General features: G+C 49.7%; 1 protein-coding gene across 3 annotated transcripts in view; it reads right to left on the reverse strand.

Moving 5' to 3' along the window:
* Positions 1-24,718, reverse strand: part of LOC140455419 (butyrophilin subfamily 1 member A1-like) — a 28,789-nt gene extending 4,071 nt beyond the window's left edge. The window contains exons 1-7 of one of the 3 annotated variants that reach the window (XM_072550268.1): positions 24,411-24,718; positions 20,096-20,203; positions 13,093-13,209; positions 9,248-9,586; positions 3,575-3,859; positions 1,347-1,385; positions 1,202-1,228 (exon numbers count right to left, since the gene is read on the reverse strand). In XM_072550268.1, coding sequence (XP_072406369.1) covers positions 1,202-1,228; positions 1,347-1,385; positions 3,575-3,859; positions 9,248-9,586; positions 13,093-13,209; positions 20,096-20,203; positions 24,411-24,444 — 949 coding nt within the window. In that variant the 5' untranslated portion in view covers positions 24,445-24,718. The other 2 variants (XM_072550270.1, XM_072550269.1) reach the window with 2 other exon arrangements.
* Positions 24,719-25,553: the final 835 nt, after the last annotated feature.

A 25,553-nucleotide genomic window follows, 5' to 3' on the forward strand; every position in this document is an offset into this window, starting at 1 on the left:
ATTAATGACCGAGGAAGGCAGATTTATGGGGTAAAAGGTTTGGACCATACGAGGAAAATGGTTTTCACCCAGACAATGGTGGGAACAATGAAGGAGGAGTTCGACATGCACCTTGGGGATTCCAAGGTATGGGCCAAGGGCTGGGAGGTGGGATTAGGATTGTGAGGTGCTTGAAGTTTTTTGGTTTGTACAGGAACCCCCTTCAACTTTTCTAGACTTCAACCCCAGGGCATCAATGTGGACTTCACCAGTTTCCTCATTTCCCCTTCCCCCACCTTACCCCAGTTCCAACCTTCCAGCTCAGCACCGTCCCCATGACCTGTCCTACCCGCCAATCTCCCTTCCCACCTATCCACTCCACCCTCCTCTCTGACCTATCACCTCCATCCCCACCCCCCATTCACAATTGTACTCTATGCCAAAGGGCCAGCACTGCAGATCTGGATGACCATAAGGTGGATCTGAGACACCTTCTCAAATGGGTTGGACATCCCACTTGGTCATGTCCCAGTGGGCTTTAAAACGCCAACCACGTGACCAAAGAGTTCCCTGTATTGTGGAAGTGGGCCCTTCGGCCCAACAAGTCTACAGCGACCCTCTGAAGAGTATCCCACCCAGACCCACTCCCCCACCCTAATACTCTACACTTACCCCTAACCTACACATCCCTCTACACTATGGGGCAATTTGGCATGGGCCAATCCACCCTAAGCTGCACATCTTTGGACTGTGGGAGGAAACCGGAGCACCCGGAGGAAACCCCCACACAGACACGGGTTGCTGTGTGTCTGGAGACACATCTAGGACAGAACCTAGACGGCAGATTTCCTTTCCCAACACAGGGGGATTTCGTTTATTCTTTACTGGGATTTTCTGTTTTTTTAAAAAAAACGAATCTCGTCATTAATCGAATTAAAATGCCCTCCAGTCGCCGTGGTGGGATTTGAACATGTGCTTGCAGAAAGGTGACCCAAGACTTGGGAATTTCCAGGTCAGTCACCCAGCCACCATGCTAGGTGTGTTCCCTGAGGTGAGAAGGGTACCGACCAGAGTCTCCCCTTTGCGAGGTGACCAGCTCTCTGCTCCTTAACATCACAGCAAAGTCATGCGCATGAACCCAGAGCAGACATCTTCACCCCCCCCTCCACCCTCCACCTCCCTGTGCCTCACTCACTCAGTTCTAACAGATTCTACCACTCACCTGTGTGACTCTGAATCCGACTCCATTCTGCAAGACAAAATTTAAAACAATTGAATAAAATCAGCATCGCCCTGGGTCACATAGAGCCGTTCGAAAGCCAGCTGCCCAACAGGGTGGATTTATCAGAAACGTGAACTAATCTTACCTGCCTCACTGACATGGAACTGAGCGCGAGGAAGAAAATCTGCAAACATTGACAAAGAGAAAAATATAGCTTTACTGAGGTCTGTTGTGATGAACAGTCAGCCAGATAACCAACGTCAGGCAGCATGTTTCAGACCAGCCAGACAAGGTCAGAGGTCACACCAGCTTGCAGCCCCCCCCCCCACCAACAGATTTATTTAAAATCACAAGCTGTTCCTTCGTTCTGAGAAAATAGATTCGCAAATTTGGAGTCTCATTCCTTCAAATGTCAGGGATTGTTCAAGAATCTGAACCAACATTGAAATCTTTCTCTCATTTTTAAAATTTCAGTCTCTCACTCATCTTTCTTAATGTAACTCTTTCCATTTATTTTGTGTTCTGAACATAATTGGGTGTTGAATTACATATTTCAGCTCCCATCAGACTGGGCTCTGTATGTACCTCACTGGTGATTTCCCTGTCTGGCTGTGGCTTGTATTTCACAAGCTATCACTACTTGCTGTCAAAACTCCCTCCGAACAGTCACGGCCTGCACGGAAGCCCTTTCAAAGTCTGTGACAGCTAAAAGGACAGTGAACAGCAAGTACTGTCACTGGTGGCTCGCAGCTGTTTGTCAGGACAGTGTAGAGGGAGCTTCACTCTCCACCTAACCCCATGCTGTCCCTGTCCTGGGAGTGTTTGGTTGGCACAGTGTAGAGGGAGCTTTACTCTATATCTAACTCTGTACTGTCCCTGTCCTGGGAGTGTTTGGTTGGCACAGTGTAGAGGGAGTTTTACTCTATATCTAACTCTGTACTGTCCCTGTCCTGGGAGTGTTTGGTTGGCACAGTGTAGAGGGAGCTTTACTCTATATCTAACTCTGTACTGTCCCTGTCCTGGGAGTGTTTGGTTGGCACAGTGTAGAGGGAGCTTTACTCTATATCTAACCCCGTGCTGTCCCTGTCCTGGGAGTGTTTGATGGGGACAGTGTAGAGGGAGCTTTACCCTCTATCTAACCTCATGCTGTCCCTGCCCTGGGAGTGTTTGATGGGAGACAGTGTAGAGGGAGCTTTACTTTGTATCTAACCCCGTGCTGTCCCTGTCCTGGGAGTGTTTGATGGGGACAGTGTAGAGGGAGCTTTACTCTGTATCTAACCTCATGCTGTCCCTGCCCTGGGAGTGTTTGATGGGGTCATTGTAGAGGGAGATTTACTGTGTATCTAACCCCATGCTGTCCCTGTCCTGGGAGTGTTTGATGGGGAACAGTGTAGAGGGAGCTTTACTCTGTATCTAACCTCATGCTGTCCCTGCCCTGGGAGTGTTTGATGGGGGACAGTGTAGAGGGAGCTTTACTCTGTATCTAACCCCGTGCTGTCCCTGCCCTGGGAGTGTTTGATGGGGGACAGTGTAGAGAGAGCTTTACTTTGTATCTAACCCCGTGCTGTCCCTGTCCTGGGAGTGTTTGATGGGGTCAGTGTAGAGGGAGCTTTACTCTGTATCTAACCCTGTGCTGTCCCTGTCCTGGGAGTGTTTGATGGGGTCATTGTAGAGGGAGATTTACTGTGTATCTAACCCCATGCTGTCCCTGTCCTGGGAGTGTTTGATGGGGAACAGTGTAGAGGGAGCTTTACTCTGTATCTAACCCCATGCTGTCCATGTCCTGGAAGTGTTTGATTGGCACAGTGTAGAGAGAGCTTTACTCTATATCTAACTCTGTACTGTCCCTTTCCTAGGAGTGTTTGATGGGAGACAGTGTAGAGGGAGCTTTACTCTGTATCTAACCCCGTGCTGTCCCTGTCCTGGGAGTGTTTGATGGGGGACAGTGTAGAGGGAGCTTTACTCTGTATCTAACCCTGTGCTGTCCCTGTCCTGGCAGTGTTTGATGGGGGACACTGTAGAGGGAGCTTTACTCTGTATCTAACCCTGTGCTGTCCCTGTCCTGGGTATGTTTGGTAGAGGGACATTTCCAAGTGTACAGCTGGCTTTACTCCATTCCTACCCCAGTACTCAACCTGTCTTAGGCATGTTAGATGGGGACAGGACAGTGTACTGTCAAGTGTAAAAGATTATATGGAGCTTTACTCTGTGTGTACACCTCCTGTATGTGCTCCTGCTGACCCTGGGTGTCTGAAATGGGAAAATATTCCAGATGCTGCACCAACACCCCCTCACCGAATGAGCGACCAATTTGCAGACAGGAATGCTGTTAGAGAAGCCCAGCGTTAAGCTGGGAAAGTCGCACTAACTGACCATTCACACGCCCAGTCGCCACCTTTTTGACATTGTTGAGCGAGTTGTGGATGATACAGGTCACAGCTGACGGAATGTCTCCAGTTGCCTGATACTGGATCTTCACATCGTACAGCAGCTGCTTGCCTCTGGCCCTGGCCACTGTTGACTGAGGGAGCAGGTTCTGCCCATCGCTGTCCTTCCAGATGATGTCAGGCTCGGGGAACCAGCCCTCAGACTGGCAGGTATACTCCAAGCTGTTGGTGCTACGCTGCCTTATCGATAAACTCGGTTTGGTGCCAACCGCTGAAAAAAGAAGAACACAGTTGACTCAGTCCAAACCTCCTCAAAACATCTCAAGGAGATAGAGTCGACCCTCACCTCTCCATTTTATTCAGAAGCTGCATTGCAGATGTGATTCAATTGCTCCACTATTAGGCTTTAAACAAAACATACTTTCTTCTTCCAAAGATAGACAAAAAGAACTGGCATAACTTCATGTATATTTAAAGACCAGCTAACATATTTAATGACACATTCTCCGATAACACGTGTTCCGTCAATGCAATTTGGCTGTAATGTGATTGGTGAATTGTGGAACAATTGTTTTTTTATTAAAAATGCAAACTCCTGTTGGCTTTTCTGCAGTTCCATCCCCGGTTACCTTCAGTCTACTCAAGGTGTTTACTTCGGTAAGATCCTGTGGCTCTGTACACTCCCTCGTTGGGAAACCACCTCCACGTTCCCACAACTGCTCCAGATCAGACCATTGCACTCTCTCTCTCTCTCTCTCTCTCTCTCTCTCTCTCTCTCTCCGTAACCTCCTCCCCTCCCGACTTGTTACACTTCCTTCCCACCCCCTCTTCTCCAGTTTACCGAAACCTCTTCCTGACATTGAATGGAAGCTGAAGATAGCTACCATTTGAATCATGGATTTTTTTTTTTCCTGATCAGACCATGGGATTTAACAGCAAAATAGTTGGCAGTTGTCAATGCACAAGGCCCTGATACCGTCGAGCTGAGGCAGGAGATCTTTACTAGACTGGGTGAGCACAGCTTCAGAGTCCCAGGCTCGGAGATGGGAGTTCAGATGCCCGTGCTGTCTGTGTGCCTGACACTGACCTGGGTGCTGCCCTGGTAGAAAGCACTCTCCATGCATCGGGTGACCTCCACATCCCCACGACTGTCCAGGGCTCACCTTCATTTGGAATATTTTTCTCATTATTTCTACAGGGCAGTTTTGAGAGATGCCAATTGGTTTCCAAGTGGCGAGCATGAAACCCTTATCATTAACTCTGAGCTGTGCAGGTGGAGTTTCATGGATTCTGTTGTTCTCTACAGACTGTTCCTCAGAGGATTGTTTAACCAAAGAAGCAGGCCTACACTGTTATCCAGCAACCTCTTAAAGTGTTACAGTTATTGTATCATTTCATTAAAATGTGCGATTTTAACATTTCTGTTAGGCTAACTACGAATTTTGGTTTTGATTTTTATATGATAGTTTTGGTGGTTCACCCCCTAACCCTGCTTTTCCCATAGGCCCCGTTATTTCTATGGTGCGATTTCCTATAACAGAGCGTCGGACAAGACTGAGTTATAGAGGAACAGACTGTACTAATCCTCAACTGTTCCTGTATAGCAGCAGCTCATAAACAGAGCTCCCTCAGGTGCTCTGTCCCTTCCGATCCAGGAGATTGGAACAGAGCAAGAAACAATCTAGCAGCACCAGGACTTCTTGCTGCAGCTGAGAGAGAGCTGTATCCGGCAGCTTCAAACCCCCAACTTCAGCTGAGGGCAAAGTCCAAAACCCTGGGGCTGTGTGAGCACCCACTCACGCTTCTTTGGTCTAATTTTTAAACAAGAAACACTCAGAGCTGGTTACTTTACCCAGCGCTTGTGAGACATTACCATGGCAACACCTCGAGAGAAACAGCACAGGACAAATCCCTCCTAAAGGCATGGCGCTGTTACAGTTGTGACAGTCAAATCCAGATACCTCTGCTTGGTCCACAGGAGTGACCCCCATCTATCGCTACTTCCTGTTTTCAGCCTTTGCCCTGTTCCTCACACTGACCTGTCTACCCTCCAGTTGCTGCAGACAATAAACCCGTTTCTCAACTTTTGGACCCATGCCGAGTTCCGTAACATCACATTCGCTCCCATCTCTTCCAACGTTTCCATTTTCTTCTCCTTACTCTCCCACGTGTTCACCGCTCTGCCATTCACATCTCCTTTGGCCTTTGGCTTCCTTACTCCTCCCACTCCCTTTGTGCCTGAACCACCTTTACCCCCTCCCCCCCTCACCATTTCATTTTTTGTACAATCCACCATAGACTGTCCCTCTTACCCTTCTCCCCTTCAGCTCCTTAAAAACCTGCTCCCTTTCCAACATTTCCCAGTTCTGATGAAACGTCAAAGCCCTGAAAATGTTATCTCTCTCTCTCTCTCTCTCGCTGAGTGTTTGCAGCATTCCGTGACCTCCACTTCAGATTCCCGGCATCCTCAGTGTTTTGACTCTGCTCTATGCTCTAGCCTGTCACAGGGTCTCTCGTCTGGCATTCCCACCGAACGTTTGGCAATTCCAGGTGATCACAAGTTGCTTTCGGATCCATGACAACGTCAAGCGAACTCCTCAGGACAATGGTACCGCTTGCTTGTGGCAAGACCTGTGTCGGGAGGTTGTTGGCTGGTTGGGAAACGAGCACATGGAAACAGATTGGCACGCATCAATAGTCAATTATTTTGTGCAATTTTGATCTCCTGATCTGGAAGAAGAGGTTCTGGAGATGCAGGAAATGCAATAAAAGCGTTCAGTAGCCTGATTCCTGACCAGGGAGAACTGAGGTATGAAGAGGGACTGGATTGGGTTAAGACTTTATTCATTTATGTCTAGATAAATTAAAGGAGGGATCATAAAAACCTGTAAACTCCTGACAGGACTAGACGGGGTGAACACAGGATGTTCCTAATGGCCAGGGAGTTCAGAACAAGAGAGGGGGGGGGATGAGGGCCTCAGGATATACAGTAGGCCATTTGGGACTGAAACGAGGAGAAATGTCTTCACCCACAGAGTAATATGTCTGTGGTCTCACTAAGCGACTGAGGACAAAACACAATGTTTTCAAGAAGGAGTTAGATATAGTTCTTAGGGCTGAAGGGATCAAAGAGGACGGGGAGATGGCGGGAATAATGTACAGAGTTGGACAATCAGCCAACATCACAGTGAATGGAGAAGCAGGCTCGAAGGGCTGAATGGCCTACTCCTGCTGCCATTTTCTATGGTGCCACTGCAGTAGACTGCACCGTTAAAGGTCAGACAATGCTGAGATGACCCTCCGACCTGCAGCACATGGCCCAGTGGTAGGAACCCTCGAATGGAGGGAAGGGCATCGATGAAGCAGCTGAAGGTGGTTTTGGGACGCTACCCTGAGGGACTCCTGCAGAGATGTCCTGGAGCTGAGGTGACTGACCTCCAACAACCATAACCATCTTCCTGTGTGCCAGCTATGACTGGATTCCCACTGACTGGAGTTTTACGTAGGCTCCTTGCTGCCCAGCGCAGACACCCTCATTCCTCCTCTTCGGTTGAGCTCATGGTCCGTGTATGGGCCAAGGCAATGGAGCTGAACGGGCCTCACAGAAACGGTGTATCGGTGATTGTTGAGAAAGTGATTTATCAGCACTTTACAACATTTTCATCACTTTACTGATGATCGAAGAGGAGACCGATGGGACGGTAATTAGCCAGGTTAGATTTGCCCTGCTTTTTAAGTACAGGACATACCCGGGCACGTTTCCACATTGTCGGGTAGATGCCAGTGTTGTAGCTGTATTGGAAAAGCATGACTAGGGGAGTGGCAGATTCTGGAACCCCAGTCTTCAGGACTATTGCCGGAGTGTTGTCAGGGCCCATAGCCTTTGTAGTATTCAGTGTCTCCAACTGTTTCTTGATATCACGTGGAGTGAATCGAATTAGCTGGAGACTGGGAAATGTGATGCTGAAGACCACTGGGGAAGCCTAGATGGATCATCCACTTGGTACTTCTGGCTGAAGATTGCCGGGAAAGCTGCAGCCTTATCTTTCACACTGATGAGCTGGGCTCTTCTATCATTGAGGATGGGGATATTTGTGGAGCCTCCTCCTCCAGTGAGTTCTCCATCACTATTCATGACCTGATGTGGCAGGACTGCAGGATTTCGAGCTGGTCTGTTGGCTGTGGGATTGCTTAGCTCGAACACTTGTTGTTGATGCTGTTGGGATGCAAGTCGCCCTGTTTGGTGGCTTCACCAGGTTGACACCTCACCTTCAGGTCTGCCTGGTGCTGCTCCTGGCCTACCCTCCTGCACTCTCCACTGAACCAGGGTTAATCCTCTGGCTTGGTGGTAACGGTTGAGTGGGGGATATGCTGGGCCATGAGGTTACAGATTGCACTGGGGTATAATTCTGTTGATGACCCACTGTGCCTCATGGATGCCTAGTCTTGAGTTGTTCGATCTGCTTGAAGTCTGTCCCGTTGAGCACAGTGATAGTGTCACACAGCGATGGAAGTTATTCTCAATGTGAAGATGGGTCTTTGTCTCCACAAGGGCTGTGCATAATCACTCATACTGGTACCATCATGGACAGATATATCTGCAGCTGACAGGTTAGTAAGGATGAGAACATGCCTGTTTTTCCCTCTTATTGGTTCCCTCACCACCAGCCACAGACCCAGTCTAGCAGCTCTGTCCTTTAGGACCCGACCAGCTCGATCAGTCGTACTGCTGCTGCTGAGTCCCTCTTGGTGGGGCACATTGAAATCCCCCCCCCACCCAGAGTACATCTTGTACTCTTGCCACCCTCACTACTTCCTCCAAGTGTTGTTCGACATGGAGGAGTACCGATTCCTCAGCTGAGGGAGGGCGGTATGTGGTAATCAGCAGGAGGTTTCCTTACCCATGATCAAGAGTCAGCGGTGAGGAGTCCCAGAGCAACTCTCTCCCGACTGTATCCCACTGTGGATCTGTCCTGCTGATGGCACAGGACATATCCAGGGATGGTGATGGGGGTGTCTGGGACATTGGCTGTAAGGTGTGATTCCGTGAGTGTGACTGTGTCAGGATGTTGCTTGACTAGTCTGTGAGACAGCCCTCCCAGTTTTGTCACCAGCGCCCAGATGTTAGTGAGGAGGACTTTGCGGGGTCGATAGGGCTGTTTCTGCCGTTGTCTTTTCTCGTGCCTAGGACCATACCAAATGGTCCATCTGATTTAATTCCTCAGACTTGGAGTGTTTTTTTTTTGATGTGCGTTGAGATCTGGCAGTGCTGACTGGGTAAACATTTGCCCTTGTCCCTAACTGCCCTTGAACAGAGTGGCGCGCTGGGGTCAGTCAGAGGGTGGCTAAGGGTCAACCCCCATTGCTGCCAGTCTGGAGTCACATGACCAGGTAAGGATGGCAGATTCCCCTTCCCTCGCAGACGTTAATGAACCCAAAGTGTTTTTCGGCAAAACACTCGACCGTTGTCATGGCAACCACAAGTGAGACAAGTGCTCATTCCTGAATTGGATGTAAGCTCCGCCCAGTGCCGCGTTGTGGTATCCGAACCCATGGCCGCCTGAGTGTTGGCGTAGCCTTCTGGGTGACAGGTCCAATGACATTACCACTCTGCCACCGTAATGCCCAAAGCAGCCGCAGTGAATCCGCCCCTCCTTACCCACAATGCTCAGCTCCAGGCTCGTGTGGCTAGAATGGCTACTGGAAGTGGCAGTGCACTGGTATTTCCCAGCGTCGGAAACCTTCACCTCCTGCAGTCTGATCGACACGTTTCCAGATGCCAGCTCGCCCTCAAAGTGCTGCACCCCACCCCTGAAGTCTCGGCACGGCCCTTCCAGGATGTCATCACACACCAGAATCTGGGCTCCGGACTCTGGCCGGCTCCATTCAACCTGCAGCTTGGACTCCTCCCTGTGGAGCACCACCGAGCAGTTCAGCACCACATCTGCACCCAAGTGGGCTACGGTGGGGTAATCCGGACCTTTAACCGTGAACCCTCCTAGAGTGAAAAGAAAGAAAAAGGCCACGTTCACAATTAGACTGAGAATGGGGCAGCAAGTGTTGGTAGGTCAAAATGATGCTCTCAGGGAACTCTGGTCAGTAATTGTACCACTTTCCTTCCAACCATAACACCAATCTGTGGGTGTCTGTCTGTGTGTCAGTCTGTGTACCTGTGTGTGTGTGTGGGGGGGGGTGTGTGTGTGTGTGTGTGTGTGTCGGTCTGTGTGCCTACGTGTGTGTCTGTCTGTCTGTGTCTGTGTGTGTGTGTGTGTGTGTCAGTCTGTGTGCCTATGTGTGTGTCTGTGTGTGTGTGTGCGCCTGTGTGTGTCTGTCTGTGTGTGTGCTTGTGTGTATGCATCTGTGTGTGGGTGTTTGTATGTCTGTCTGTGAGAGTGTGTGTATCTGTACATTTGTGTGTGTGTGTGTGTGTGTGTGCGCATGTGTGAGAGAGAGAGAGAATGTGTCTGTGTATGGATATGTGCGTATGTATATATTTGTATGTGTGCATGTTTGTGTCTGTCTCTGTCTGTGTACATGTGATTCTCAATGTGGGTTTACATATTTGGTGTGTGTGCATATTCTTATGTGTACACATGGATGTGTGTATCTGTGTGATTGTACATGTGTGTTTGTATGTCTGTCTGTGTGTGTTGGGGAATGCAGGGAGGGGAATTTTATATATCGTTTAGAGTTTTAATTACCAAGGGTTTGTGTTGATAGTTCACAATAGTATTCAATAACAGAGGAATGATTTATTTGTAATTCATAGTAATGCTTATTACAGACAAAAACCTGCATGCATTCAATCAACATGCATCTAAAAGACAGGCCAATTGGGGAATTCTGTTTACTTTCATAGAGTCTTTTATTTTGTGAAAACTCTGGGATTAGTGGGGCTTGGTTCCCGGCACATTGTCCCAGCAAGGCATGGCAAGAGACTAGCGAAATACTGGAGATACTCAGCAGGTTAGGCAGTAACCATAGACAGAGAGCACTGATGATCCAGAACCAGATGACCAGAATGACGGGGAAAAGGTCGAGATGTAACAAGCCATTGAAAGCAGGCTGCTGAAGGGGTATTGGTGGCTTTGTGATGGGAGACAGGGAAAATTAAACAAGAGAGGGTTTAATGAACCAACAGTTAAGGGGAGCAGTAATGGGCACAATAAGGAAACAACAGTCATATCCAAATGAGTCAAGAATGGTGACCAAAGCAGCCATGTGGGCACTGAGATCGAAGAGAGAAGCAAGCGAACAGCAAAAACGTGCACAGAACAAGACAGAGGCAGAGACAGAGGCAGAGAGTTGTGTAACCCAATGTTGAGTCCAGAAAGTTATAGTCATGCAGAGTCATAAAGCTGTACAGCACAGAAACAGACCCTTCAGTCCAACTGGTCCACGCGACCAGGTATCCTAATCTAATCTAGTCCCATTTGCCAGTACTTGGCCCATATCCCTCCAAACCCTTCCTATTCATGTACCCATCCAGATGCCTTTTAAATGTTGCATTTTTACCAGCCTCCATCTTTTCCTCTGGCAGCTCATTCCATACACGTACCACCCTCTGCGTGAAAATGTTGCCCCTTATGTCCCTCTTACATCTTTCCCCTCTCACCCTAAACCTATGCCCTCTAGTTCTGGACTCCCCCACCCCTATCCATGCCCCTCACGATTTTATAAACCTCGATAAGGTCACCCCTCAGCCTCCGACACTCCAGGGAAAACAGCCCCAGCCTATTCAACCCTCGCCCTACATCTCAATCCCTCCAACCCTGGCAACATCCTTGCAAATCTTTTCTGAACCCTTTCAAGTTTAACATCTTTCCTAGAGCAGGGAGACCAGAACTGAATGCAGTGTTCCAAAAGTGGCGTAACCAGTGTTCTGTACAGCCACAACATGACCTCCCAAAATAGAGTGCCATTTACAACTCTTCAGACACAAAACCCAGTCTGTGCCCACGTAATGGGACAACATTCAGACTTGGGCTGGTACGTGACAAGTAACACTTCCGTCAGACGGGTATCAGGTAATGACCGTCTCCAGCAGGACAGAGTCTAACCACCAACCTTGACATTCAATGGTGTTCCCATCACTGAATCCTAGGGGTTACCAAAGACTAGAACGTCAGCTGGCCTCACCATGTACAGAATAGGAATGATAAGCAGGTGAAAGGCTGTGAGTTGGCAATTTGTAGCTCATCATCCCACCATCTCCAAGGCACAGGTCAGGAGGGTGATGGAATACTCCCCACTTGCCCTGGGTGGGTACAGCCCCAACAACACTCAAGAAGCCCGACACCATCCAGGACAAAGCAGCCCCCCCCCCCCCCCCCACTTGATTGGTTCCCAATCTATCTGCCCCAAACTTCACTCCCCACCCCCATCACCAACACGGAATGGCAGCAGTGTGTACCATCAATAAGATGCACTGTCGTCACTCACCAAGGCTCCTCTGTCAGCACCTTGGAGCGATACATGTGGCTGGCAGTGCAGCCTCACAGCTCCAGGGAGCCAGGTTCGATTCCAGCCTCGGGCGACTGTCTGTGTGGAGTTTGCACATTCTCCCCGTGTCTGCGTGGGCTGGCACTGGGAGCACCGGTTCCCTCCCATAGTCCAAAGATATGCAGGTCAGGGTGGATTAGCTGTGGAAAATTGCCCACAGTGTTCAGGAATGTGCAGGTCAGGGTGGATTGGCTGTGGGAAATTGCCCACAGTGTTCAGGGATGTGCAGGTTAGGTGGGTGACAGGGATTGGTGGGGGGGGGGGGGGGGGTCTGCTCTTTGGGGGCCGGGGGGTCGGTGTGGACTCAATGGGCTGAAAGGCCTGCTTCCACATTGCAGGGATTCTATGATTCAAAGCTGCCCTTGATGTGGGAAGGACAGCAGATACTAGGGAACACCAGCACCACTTGCAAGGCCCACTCACCAGCCTAAGGTGACACTCTCACTGGGTAAAGAGGCTGGAGGTCCCTCCCTCACAGTGTGGGCCCGGGGACAGCAGCGGTTCAGGAAGGCAGCTCACCACCACCCTCCCCAGGGCAAGAAACATTCCGGTCTTACCATCCCCCCCGCCTGTATCTTTTGAATAAATCGAAGAAAAAAAGGCTCAATAAAAGGGAAGAGGTGGGGAAACGGGAGAGGCTGAGCGGGAGAAAGGCCAGGGTTAGGGCGAAGCCTGGAGTTTAGGCCGAAGCCAATGACAGTAAAATGATGATAGGCAGGAAGGGTGGGGGAGAAAGAATGGGGTGGGTGGTGCGGGGTAGTCAGGATCGAAAGAGCAGTGATCTCAGCAGGTTGGAGGGTGTCCCAGAGCCGAAAGATAGAGGTGAGGGTGTGGAGATCTTTGGAAATTTTAAAAAAAAGGGGGATGAGGACTGGAAGCAGACACTGACTGACATCTTCACTCTGTCTCCCCCTCTGTCTGAGGAAGGGAGGGATGAGGCTCTGTCTATCTCTCTCTCTCTCTCTCTCTCTCTCTCTGGTCATCGGCCTGTGGCTGCCTCACCTCGCTGTGAGTCACTCAGGTAGGAGACAAACACACATCCCAAGAGTAGGAGGGCCTGCAGGAACAGTTCACTCAGCAGCGTGCACCAGTGGTCCTGTCCCGGACTGTCCGAGCGTCCTGGGGAAAAAATAAAGGGAGAAAGTAGCGTTACTCCCTCAGCGCTCCCCAGCACCCGTGGGTTTCCCAGACACACCCCCTGGCTCTGCAGGTCCACCTCCCCAAGAAGCCTCCTTCGCCTCATTGTACAGCAGCAAAAAGTGGGCCAAACAGCCTCTTCTATGAAACCCGCCTGGAGCAAGATTAGCCCCCACTTTGGGCCTGCTCAGATACTTCCTGTGGCATAGAATGGAGTCTTTTGCTTCAATTTGGCCTTCCCCATTTCTGATCCAGTTTGACACTGGTCAGAACATAGCTATTTTTTCCAAGAGTTTGTACCTCACAGGTGGGCACACACACACACACAGGTATACACATATGCACACAGACACACACACACATATACACAGAGACACACACAGAGAGTTGGTATACACATATACACACAGACACACACACACATATACATACAGGCACACACACACACACAGACAGGTATACACATACACACAGACACAGAGACAGGTATACACATATACACACAGACACACACACACACACATATACGTACAGACACACACACACACACACACACACATAGATGTGTTTATTGCCCGGCCTCTGACCCAGAAACAGCCTTGGCCAAAAAAAGGGGTCTCTTCTGCCCATTCCTTCATGAGGGCACCTGGTGGGGAGAGATGGGCATGTGTCGTCTACTTCCCAGGAGTAGGCCATTCCCAGAGGGCAGGAACGGGCAGAAGTGAATCCATCAGCAGTCACAGAACAAGCCAATCCCGGCACTAACCCGATTCTGCGGATGCGCAGTTCAAACTTCCAGCTACAGCACTGGCATCTGTCTGACAAATTGCCCAGGTATGTCCATCCTGTACACAGAAGCAGGACAAATCCAAGCCTGGCCAATTCCCACCCCATCAGTCTACTGTCGATCATCAGGAAAGTGATGGAAGGGGTCAGTAACATCATTATCGAGCAGCACCCGCTCAGCAATAACCTGCTCAGTGATGCCCAGGTTGGGTTCTGCCAGGGCCACTCAGCTCCTGACCTCATTACAGCCTCGGTTCAAACATGGATAAAAGAGCTGAATTCCAGGGGGGAGGGGAGAGGGACCGCCCTTGACATCAAGGCTGCATTCGACCGAATGTGGCATCAAGGAGCCCTGGCAAAACTGAAATTGGGGGACAAACTCTCCATCGGTTTGAGTCATACCAGGCACATAAGATGATGGTTGTGGTTGTTGGAGGTCAGTAAACTCAGCAACATCATCGACACCTCAGTCGGAGGCTGAGGGGTGACCTTATAGAGGTTTATAAAATCATGAGGGGCATGGATAGGATAAATAGACAAGGTCTCTTCCCTGGGGTGGGCGAGTCCAGAACTAGAGGGGCATAGGTTTAGGGTGAGAGGGGAAAGATATAAAAGAGACCTGAGGGGCAACTTGTTCACCCAGAGGGTGGTACGTGTATGGAATGAGCTGCCAGAGGATGTGGTGGAGGCTGGTACAATTACAACATTTAAGAGGCATTTGGATGGGTATATGAATAGGAAGGGTTTGGAGGGATATGGGCCGGGTGCTGGCAGGTGGGACTGATTGGGTTGGGATATCTGGTCGGCACGGATGGGTTGGACCGAAGGGTCTGTTTCCGTGCTGTACATCTCTATGACTGTATGACCTGAAAGATCCCGTCCACATCATCCTGACAGGCATCTATTCTTCCTTCGTTGGGTCAAACTCCCCAGACTGCCTCTGAAGCAGCTCTGCAAGAGATCCTAACCCCTCCCTCCCCCATGGGGACTGGTGTGGCACAGGACGGACAGCACATTCTGACCGGAAACATTGGACAGGCAATAAACACTGATCTAGCCAGTGGTATCCAGTGTTCAGATACTGAAACACTGAAGGTGTGAGCAGGTCGAGACGGGAGGGAGGCCATTCAGCCCCTCTTGTGCTGATTGACTGCATTGCATCTGGACTCCAATCTTCCGACCAACAAGAGTTTTATCCAGCCCGGGACTGAAACTTCCAATCGATCCTGCCGTCATTCCCGGAACTGGTTGTTCTCAGCTTAACCCACACAAAATAAGCGCGTTCTCCAATTTCACTCTTCTTCTCATTTTAAGACTAACCTGGGGTCACAGGTTGACCCCATCCACTTTAATATTTGGAGTGCTTCAATCAGATTCCCCCCCCCCCCTCGCTTTGAGCTTCAAAATATCCAGGGAACATTAGCCATGCTTCTGCAACCTGCAGACGCAACATAGACAGAGTGGATGCTGGGAGGAGAGACGAGGACCCGAGGGCACAGCCTTACAGTAAAGGGAAGATCACTTAGAACAGGCACTTCAGCCAGAGAGTGGTGTATCTGTGGAATTCATTGCCACAGAAGGGTGTGGGGGCCAGGTCATTGAGTATATTTAAGACCCAGATAGATTGGTCCTTGGTTGGCAACAGGATCAAGGGTTACGGGGATAAGGCAGGGGAGTTGGGATTGAGAAACATATCAGCCATGACTGAATGGTGGAGCAGACTCGATGGGCCGAATGGCCTAATTTCTGCTCCTGTGTCCTATGGCGTTATAACCCCCAAATTCCACGTGGAGGTCTCGCAAGACCAGGAGATACAGGAGTAGAATTAGGCCATTCGGCCCATTGAGTCTGCTTTGCCATTCGATCATGGCTGATAGGTTTCTCAGCCCCATTCCCCTGCCTTCTCCCCGTAACCCTTGATGGTGTTGCCAAACCAAGGACCTGTCTCCCTGGGTCTTGGCCTCCACAACCCTCTGTGACAATGAGCTCCACAGATACACGACGTATTCTCAAGCCTAATGTCGGGTTTGATTATCTCAGGACACAATCTCTTCCTACCCTTGGCACCCTCCCCTCCCCCAACCACAACACCACCCTTCCACTGCCTTTGCCATTTTGATTCCTTTCGCTTGGTAGATTGCTGAGGTCCCTCTCATGTCTCTCCAATATGACCAAGACAACAACATCACCAAGAAGGACTCTCTCTCTCAACTCCTCCCTTGCCTAAAGGCACAGTGGCCCTTAAATTGAACTCAGCCACCCATCTCGCTCTCTCTCCCTTGACAAGAGAACTGCCTGTGATCCTCTGGGATAGCAGAGAGTTCCAGGATTTTGGAAACACCAGATCCTGGCCTCCATGAATAAAGAGATAATTAACTGTCAATATGCTCCTGGACTATTGACGCAAATTATACACAGCCCACACCATGGCATAGTTGGCATAGCCAGTCGGGCTGGAGTGGGTGGACCTTCTGATTTCAACAGTTCTGAAAGGATGGGAGTGAGAAAAGGTAACTGTCTTCAGAGGATTGTACATCCTTTGTCCACTGGGGGCATCACTCTCTCCCCGCCCCACTCGCACCCCGCCCGCTCCCCCCCCCACTTTCTTCGCACCAGCGTACCCTCCGAAATCCACTGCTTGCTTCCTCCCCGAAATGCGCCAAACCCTCCGGTGTACAACGTGCCCGGCTTACCCCACTCGGGAGCCTCCCTCCTGCTTCCAAACCCACACCCCCTCCCCCTCCCCCTTCCCCCAAACTCATCCTTCAAATTCCACCCATCCACAGTCAAAGAGAGACGTTCAGGAGAAACCTCCAGCATCCCGCAGTTCGGAAGGGAACTCCGGTCATGATCATGAGGCGCACAGCAAGATCCCATAAGGAATGAGACAAGCCAGGGCCTGCGGTTTGAGCCGACAGTTGAGGGATTAAGTGCTGACCGATGAACTGAGTGAACCTCCCCACATCAGTCTTCATCAGAGGGGAGTGAGCTTTCCTTGGGCCCCATGGCCAAGAGACATGACATGGGTCCCAGCAACGTGGCCTTGCTGCTATCTGGCCAGGCAAGGTGCTCAAGCGTCTGGGGAAAGGGGTGGGGGGTGGGGGGGGTTCATAACTGCCTGAACCCGAGCATGGGCAATGGCCACTGAAGCCACGGTTAGCACACAGCCTTGTTTTTCTCTCTCTCTCTCGGTCTCTCACCCACTCTGCGTTGAGACTGGATCAGGCAGAATGGACTGTCCAGGGGTCAGGCCCGAATGACAGAATTTCCCCCTGCACTATGGAAGCAGGCCTCCCAGCAGCATCCCAGCCAGACCCACCCCCCCCCCTACCCTATCCCGGTAACCCTGCATTTCCCAGACCTAACCCACCCTCTCTGTACATCCCTGGACACTGTGGGCAACATCCCGTGGCCAATCCACCCTAACCGGCACATCTTTGGACTATGTGAGGAAACCGGAGCACCCAGAGGAAACCCATGCAGACACGGGGAGAATGTGAAAAGTCCACACAGACAGTCACCCAAGGCTGGAATTGAACCTGGGTCTCTGGTACTGTGAGGCACCATGTTGACTCTAAGACAGACCACAATGGTCCTCCTGCCCTCTCAGAGCTCAGGCCTCACCAGCCAGAGAGAGAGAGAGAGAGACAGAGACAGAGACAGAGAGTGAAAGAGAGAGAGAGAAGAGAGAGAAAGAAAGAGAGAGGGAGAGGGAGACACACAGAGGGAGACACACAGAGGGAGACACACAGAGGGAGACACACAGAGGGAGACACAGGGAAAGAGAAACACACAAAGAGAGAGAGAGAGAGACACAGAAACACACAGGAAAGAGATACACACACGGAGAGAGACAGACAGCCAGAGAGCAAGAGACAGAAAGAGAGAGAGACAGACAGACACACATACACAGAGGGAGAGAGAAAGAGAAAGAGAAAGAGAAAGAGAGTGAAAGAGAGAGAAAGAGAGACAGAGAAAGAGAAAGAAAGAAAGAGAGACAGAGAAAGAGAAAGAAAGAAAGAAAGAGAGACAGAGAAAGAGAGACAGAGAAAGAGAGACAGAGAAAGAGAGACAGAGAAAGGGAGACAGAGAAAGGGAGACAGACAGAGGGAGACAGACAGAGGGAGACAGACAGAGGGAGACAGACAGAGGGAGACAGAGGGAAAGAAGGAGAGACAGCCAGAGAGAAAGAGAAACACATAGAGAGAGAGAGACACAGAAACACACAGGAGAGAGATACACACATGGAGAGAGACAGACAGCCAGAGAGCAAGAGACAGAAAGAGAGAGAGACAGACAGACACACACACACACACACACACACACACACGGAGAGGGAGAGAGGGAGAGGGAGAGAGAGAGAAAGAGAGACACAGACAGACAGACAGAGACAGACAGACAGACAGACAGAGAGTTACCACTTTGAGGAGAAAGTGGTGGAGACATCTGCAGGGCCAGACGAAGGAGAAACCAACCCATCGTTTCACAATGTGTCTGAAAGGTTAATCTCCAGCTCCCTCCCCTTCACCACAAACATCACACAGTCAGTCATTTCGTGTGAGTCAACTACTCAATAAACAGCAGCAGTAACAGAATGTAAAAACGTCTCGGAGACATAATAACGAGGGCTGGGCGACCGGGCGTTCCTAGAGCAGGCGCTGGCCTGCCCCGTGCAGAGATCACTGGAGGGTAGGTAAGTGTGGGTGCAGCGTCAAACAGTGTCTCAGGTTAGGCTGCTGTGTTCATCAGGTCTAGCAGCACAGAGGGAGGCAGCTGCTCTTCTCTGTGTCTGTGGAAGTGCTCCTCAGGCAGCACCTTCCCAAACCCACAACCCCCTTTACACAACTTGGAAACCCATGTTGCCACTGCCCTTTCCGACGCTGCATTCCCTATCGCAACAACTCGCCTCGTTCACATTCCACTTTCCTCACTCGCGTTCGGAGCGTCTTTCCGTAACTGTCTCCAGTCTGTGTGCTCTGATCACCATCACTGCTGCTGTTCCACATTTGACAGAGGAAGGCCCACGGGAAACAGGCTAATGGGGACAGACAGCAAGAGTGCTCCCAATGACCGGGAGGGGGTGAAGGGGCACCGTCTCAGGAGATTGGTTCAGCCATTTGGCTCTGAGAGGAGGAGAAATGTCTTCACCCTGAGAGTGGGCGGAATTCTCTGCCACGGAAAAGGGGTTGAGGCTGAAACACTGAACCTTTTCAAGCAGGGATTAGGTACTCGTTCTTAGTACTGAAGGGATCAAAGGGAACAGAGTTGGACGATCATGCTGACTGGCGGAACAGGCTCGATGGGCTGAATGGCCTATTCCACCTCCTATTGCCTATGATCTCTGGCCAGCCCTCTAGCCTCTAGGACAGAAGGTCTCCCTCCGTTCCCAGCAACACCCTGGGAAATCTTTTCTGAACCCTCACCAGTTTCATAACATCCTTCCCATAGCAGGGCGACCAGAGCTGGACACAGTCCTCCAGAAGAGGGCCTCACCAATGTCCTGCATAACCTCAACGCGATGTCCCAAGCCCGATACTCCAAGGTCTGAGCTACGAAGGCAAGTGTGCTAAATGCCTTCTGAACCCCCCCCCCCCCCATCTATATGTGACTCAAACTTCAAACAGTATGTATCTGAACCCCGAGATGTCTCTGTTCAACAACACTACCCAGGGCCCTACTTTTAATTATCTAAGTCCTACCCTAATCCGTTTTACCAAAATGCAATACCTCGCATGATCCAATGGAGATTAAATCAACCCCATTGCTGGGGGTCTGGAGTCACATATACGCCAGACCAGAAAAGGACAGCAGAATTGCTTCCCTTAAAGGACATCACTGATGAGCTTTTAAATGACAATTGGTTATGGCTTCATGGCCACCATGAGAATAGCGTTTCCAAGTCCAGATTTTTTTTAAAATTCAAAATCAAATCTAACCAGCCATGACGGTGGGCATCCAATCCAGGCCCTGAGAACAGCAGCCTGAGGTGTGGCATTGCTACTGCAGTGATGTTACCACTGTGCCTGTACAATTCCCCACAGCTCGGCCTGTACACACCCCCTCTCCCCGCGTCGGTACTTACTTTTCCGATAGACTATCCAAGAGGTTGTGCTGACGGCTATCACAGTCACTGCCAAGGTTTCCCACATGGAGCCTGGCCAGTTCGACATTCCAGAAGGATATAACCCCCCTGTAAAACAGCAAAAAAACCAACAAGGGTCTGGTACCATCTGACTGAGGGGGGCTGGTGCTGCATAATAGGAGCACGTACACATGTACACACACACACACACACACACACACACATACACACACACACTTACCCTATTGGTACTGCACTAAGGCCCCCTGCCTTATCATCCTGACCAGGAGTTTCAGCCTGAGACTGAGTTGCCTGCCCCTTGGATACGGTCTAACCTGCTGTGCTCATCCAGCCTCACATCTATTAACTCCGACTTCCAGCATCTGCAATCCTTACGGTCTCTTACCCTCCAGTTCCACTCTTAACCACAGTCACACCTCCTTCAGTGGATTGGCCATGTTAAATTGCCTGATAGTGTCTCGGGATCTACAGGCTGGGTAGGTTAATCATGGGAAAGTGTGGGGTTACGGGGATGGGGCGGTTCAGGGTGAGATACTCTTTGGAGGGTCAGTGCCGATGCGATGGGTCGAATGGGCCTCTTTCTATGATCTTCCATCTGAATATAGTGGGTTCAAGTTGCACTTCAGAGTCTTCACCACATTAATTCATTTACTTATTTAATGACTGCAAAATCCCCAAATGTCACGTGATCTGCTGCTCACACACCGAGCCAAAAGCGATCTGCTGACGATCCACCAAGGTGAAAGTGATCAGTCTGCTCACTGTCTGGAGAGGAAACAGCCCTTTAGTAAAGGTGCTGTGTGTCTTTCCACAGGCACATGAGGGGTTTCTACGGAGCTCCCAGATTTGATCCTGACTGGGGAACAGCCCAGGCCTGTCCTGAACCTGTTGAGTCAGGGCTGCTTTCACCATGGTGTTAGAAAACAGACCGAACCCCCTCAAAACAATTCAGAAGATAGTTTAGATCCTAACATTTTCTTATTTTAAAAAGGTAAATGTAAGGTGTTGCATTCCACATGCGATCCAATTGGTCAAACTGGATTTAAAGGAAAATACATTTTATTCATCCACTATAGTTAAAATACAACAAAAGGGAGAAGGAATTGGAACAACAGAACAATAGATGCAGTAGCTGTTACTAATTAATCAGCAACACCCCATAAATACACCCCTTGGCAAAAAGGAAAATTCAGAAAACGGATTGTCTCACATGCAGTTCTCCAATCCAGGAGGAAAGAACATCAACCAAAGATTCTGAGCAAGGGAACTCCAGCCTTCAGCTGTAGCAGAAACAGAGGGGGATGTGGCAGCCTTTCATAAACCCAGCAGCTTCTGCTACTGAAAGTGAAAACCAAAGATCCTGGTTCTGCAGGAGATTGACCACACCCAGTCAGGCTGTTTCAATTGTTGCAATTTTCAAAAAAAAAAAGACAAGGCCTCACTAGCTGTTTACTCTAGTGGCCCTGGTAGACAACTCGACCATGGTTCCCATTATTTGATCCAAAGTTGGTGGATCTTGCTCGGGAAAAATTAATCCACTTGGAATGCAGAGATGGAAGGCAGGCAATCGGGAGGTAGGGGTGGAGCAAGTGAGAAGGATCGAGGTTGTTTCTGGGGTTTCAACAGTCAGTAGACGATGTGTGGATGAGAGCGGTTTGTTTGCACAGGCGTGTTGAGCTGGCAAGTCAGGCTGACACACCTGTTGGAGGTAGCTACATCTCAATGAGAGCCTGATGCGGTGTAATGTCTCAACCTGGCGCTGGGCTAAGAGGTTACAAAGAAGCACCTTTTGTACAGCTCACTGTATTAATTACTAAGTACTATTTGGTTGATGTTGTTTTAATGTGTATTTTACAGTAGAAATTCTAAAATTTGTCATGCAATTCCTTTCAATTGAAAATTCTTTTCTTGACTTAAAACTGATTGGTCTTCCTGGAGGCTCACAGTAATGAGATTGCCCATTTTGGGTCATCCCATATACTCAAAGCTGAGGCAGTAATGTTCCTGACCTATAAAGGAATCAATGCTGTGGACGTTGGGGGTGTGGTTGAACAGACATGCAAGGGGAATTAATACATGATCGTGTGGAATGACGCACCAAGCCAGTCGGCCTTGGAATGATGTACCAAGCCTGCTCTTTTCACTTTATTCATTCATGGAATGTGAGCATTGTGAGCTAGGCCAATGTTTATTGTCCAGAGAGCAGACAAGTGGCAACCAGTTTCACATGGCTGTGGGTCTGGAGTCTCAAGGAGGCCAGGTCAGGGAAGGATGCCTAAAGGGCAGTACTGAGCTTTGCTGACAATTGACAGCTGTTTCACAGCCATCATTAGATTCTTAATTCCAGGCTTTTACTGAATTCAGATTCAAAGGATCATAGAGATGTACAACACGCAAACGGGCTCTTCAGTCAAATCCGTCCGTGCCGACCAGTTATCGGAAATTAATCTCGTCCCACCTGCCAGCACCCGGCCCATATCCCTCCAAACCCCTTCCTATTCATATACCCATCCAAATGCCTCTTAAATGTTGCAATTGTACCAGCCTCACCACGATCCTCTGGCACAGGAATAAAGGCAGTGAGCCTGAAGCGTGAAGAGATAAGCTAGAGGAGGGTGGGGGTGGGGAGAAAGTAGCATAGAGTACAATGGGTGAGTGGGGGAGGGGATGAAGGTGATAGGTCATGGAGGAGAGGGTGGAGTGGATAGGTGGAAAAGGAGATAGGCAGGTAGGACAAGTCCAGACAAGTCACGGGGGACAGTTACTGAGGCTGGAAGTTTGGAACTAGGGCGAGGTGGGGGAAGGGGAAAATGAGGAAACTGTTGAAGTCTACATTGATACCCTGGGGGTTGAAGTGTTCCGAGGCGGAAGATGAGGCATTCTTCCTCCAGGCATCTGGTGGTGAGGGAGCGGCGGTGAAGGAGGGCCCAGGACCTCCATGACCTCGGCCGCTCCCTCACCACCAGACGCCTGAGGAAGAATGCCTCATCTTCCGCCTCGGAACACTTCAACCCCAGGGTATCAATGTGGACTTCAACAGTTTCCTCATTTCCCCTTCCCCCACCTCACCCGAGTTCCAAATTTCCAGCTCAGTAACTGTCCCCGTGACTTGTCCGGACTTGTCCTACCTGCCTATCTCCTTTTCCACATATCCACTCTACCCTCTCCTCCTTGACCTATCACCTTCATCCCTTCCCCCACTCACCCATTGTACTCTATGCTACTTTCTCCCCACCCCCACCCTCCTCTAGCTTATCTCTCCACGCTTCAGGCTCACTGCCTTTATTCCTGATGAAGGGTTTTTGCCCGAAACGTCGATTTCGAAGCTCCTTGGATGCTGCCTGAACTGCTGTGCTCTTCCAGCACCACTAATCCCAGAATCTGGTTTCCAGCATCTGCAGTCATTGTTTTTACCTCACTTCCTCTGGCAGCTCATTCCATACAAGTACCACCCTCTGTGTGAAAATGTTGCCCCTTATACCTTTTATACCTTTCCCCTCTCACCTTAAACCTGTGCCCTCTAGTTTTGGACTCCCTGACCCCAGAGAAAAGACTTTGTCTATTTATCCTATCTGTGCCCCTCATTATTTATAAAACCTCTATAAGTCACCCCTCGACACTCCAGGGAAAACAGCCCCCAGACTGTTCAGCCTCTCCCTGTAGCTCAAATCCTCCAACCCTGGGCAACATCCTTGTAACTCTCGTCTGGACCCCGTTTCAAGTTTCACAACCTCCTTCCTATAGCAGGGGAGACCAGAATTAGAACGCAGTATTACAAAGACCGGCCTCGCCAAGGTCCTGTACCAGCCGCAACGTGACTCCCAACTCCTGTACTGAATACCCTGACCAATAAAGGCGAGCATACCTCCCACCCCAGTCACTTCACAAATGTAGCTTCTAAGGAGTCAGAACTCTTCACAAATGAAACTGTTAACTGCATCTGACAATGACTGTGTTTTCATAAAATAAAACTCTTTTGAGAAGGGAAGTCCTTTATGTCAAATCCATCAAGGAGTATTCCAAAAACAGTATTCCTGGTTATACCGTGCTATTTATACTTGTCCTCGGTTGTACTTTGCTGTTCCTTGGATTGTTGCCGGGTAAGTTCACCCTGGTCATACCGTACCGTGCAGAACTGGGCCGGTTCCCCCTCCCAGCGAGGGCTGGCCCCCATCTCTCGGTGTATGTGGGTGTCCCGCACTCATTCACCGCTCTGTTACTGGTTCCGTTTTGGAAAAAAAACAGCGTACATCCAAACAGTTTGGCATTGAAGAAAGATCCTCGGTGCACTTACCGGAGAGTGGAACCGACCACCCGACTGCACTCATCTTGAAGTCACTCCCTCCCCCCGGGCGCTGAGCAGAATCTGTTTTTGCAGCTTCCTGCACCAACCAGAAAACCAGTCAGAGATCAGAGGGGCCGGCGCCACACGGGTTTGGAAAGCCGGCCCAGTTCACAACTGCCCGCCGTCGTTTTGTTTTGCAAACCGATTCGCTTGTCAGCAATTTCTCCTCACAGAAATGGGAAGTGATCGTCAAACCCAGAAACGGCGCTCTGAAACGACCGAGCAATTCCCTCAGTCCGACCAAGTCACCAAACACAAACTGTCTAAGGTTCAAAATCACACAACACCAGCTTATAGTCTAACAAGAAGCACACACTAACTTTCAGAGTGTCGCTCCTTCATCAGGTGATAGTGGAAACAGAATTTATAGCAACAATTTACAGTGTGATGCAACTGAAATTATACATTGAAAAATTGGTTGTTTGTTAAGCCTTTCATCTGTTCGAATACAGTGATAGTTCCACTTCCTTCATGTGTAAATCACAAAACCTTTTTTCTTTAAAAGTTGCATTCTCGGGTTAGCTGTTAACAATGGTGATAGCTGGACAATATGTTGAAGGTGTTAGCCCCCTGTGTTCTCTGATGTTTAGATTGATTCTAATCTAAAAAGTGAGATAACAGCGTTTTACATAAATTCATGCAGTTTTTGAGCTCAGAGTTCTACATGAATGTATGCAGTTTTTTGAGCAAAGTGCAATGTAACTCTGCAAGTACAAATTCACCCCACAAAATATGTGTGTACATGTGGGTATTTGTCTGTGTGTGTGTGTGTGTGTGTGGTGTGTGTCTGTCTGGGGTGGGGGGTTGTGAGTGTGAGAAAGTGTGTGTGTCTGTGTGTGTGTGTGTCTGTCTGGGTTGGGGGTTGTGAGTGTGAGAAAGTGTGTGTGTCTGTGTGTGTGTGTGTGTGTCTGGGTTGGGGGTTGTGAGTATGAGAATGTGTATGTGTGTGTGTCTGTCTGTCTGTGTGTGTGTTTGGTTGGGGGGTTGTGAGTGTGAGAATGTGTATGTGTGTGTGTGTCTATTGTGTGTGTGTCTGTCTGGGTTAGGGGTTGTGAGTATGAGAAAGTGTATGTGTGTGTGTCTGTCTGTGTG

Source organism: Chiloscyllium punctatum, chromosome 30 (assembly GCF_047496795.1).
Source record: "Chiloscyllium punctatum isolate Juve2018m chromosome 30, sChiPun1.3, whole genome shotgun sequence".
NCBI lineage: Eukaryota > Metazoa > Chordata > Chondrichthyes > Orectolobiformes > Hemiscylliidae > Chiloscyllium > Chiloscyllium punctatum.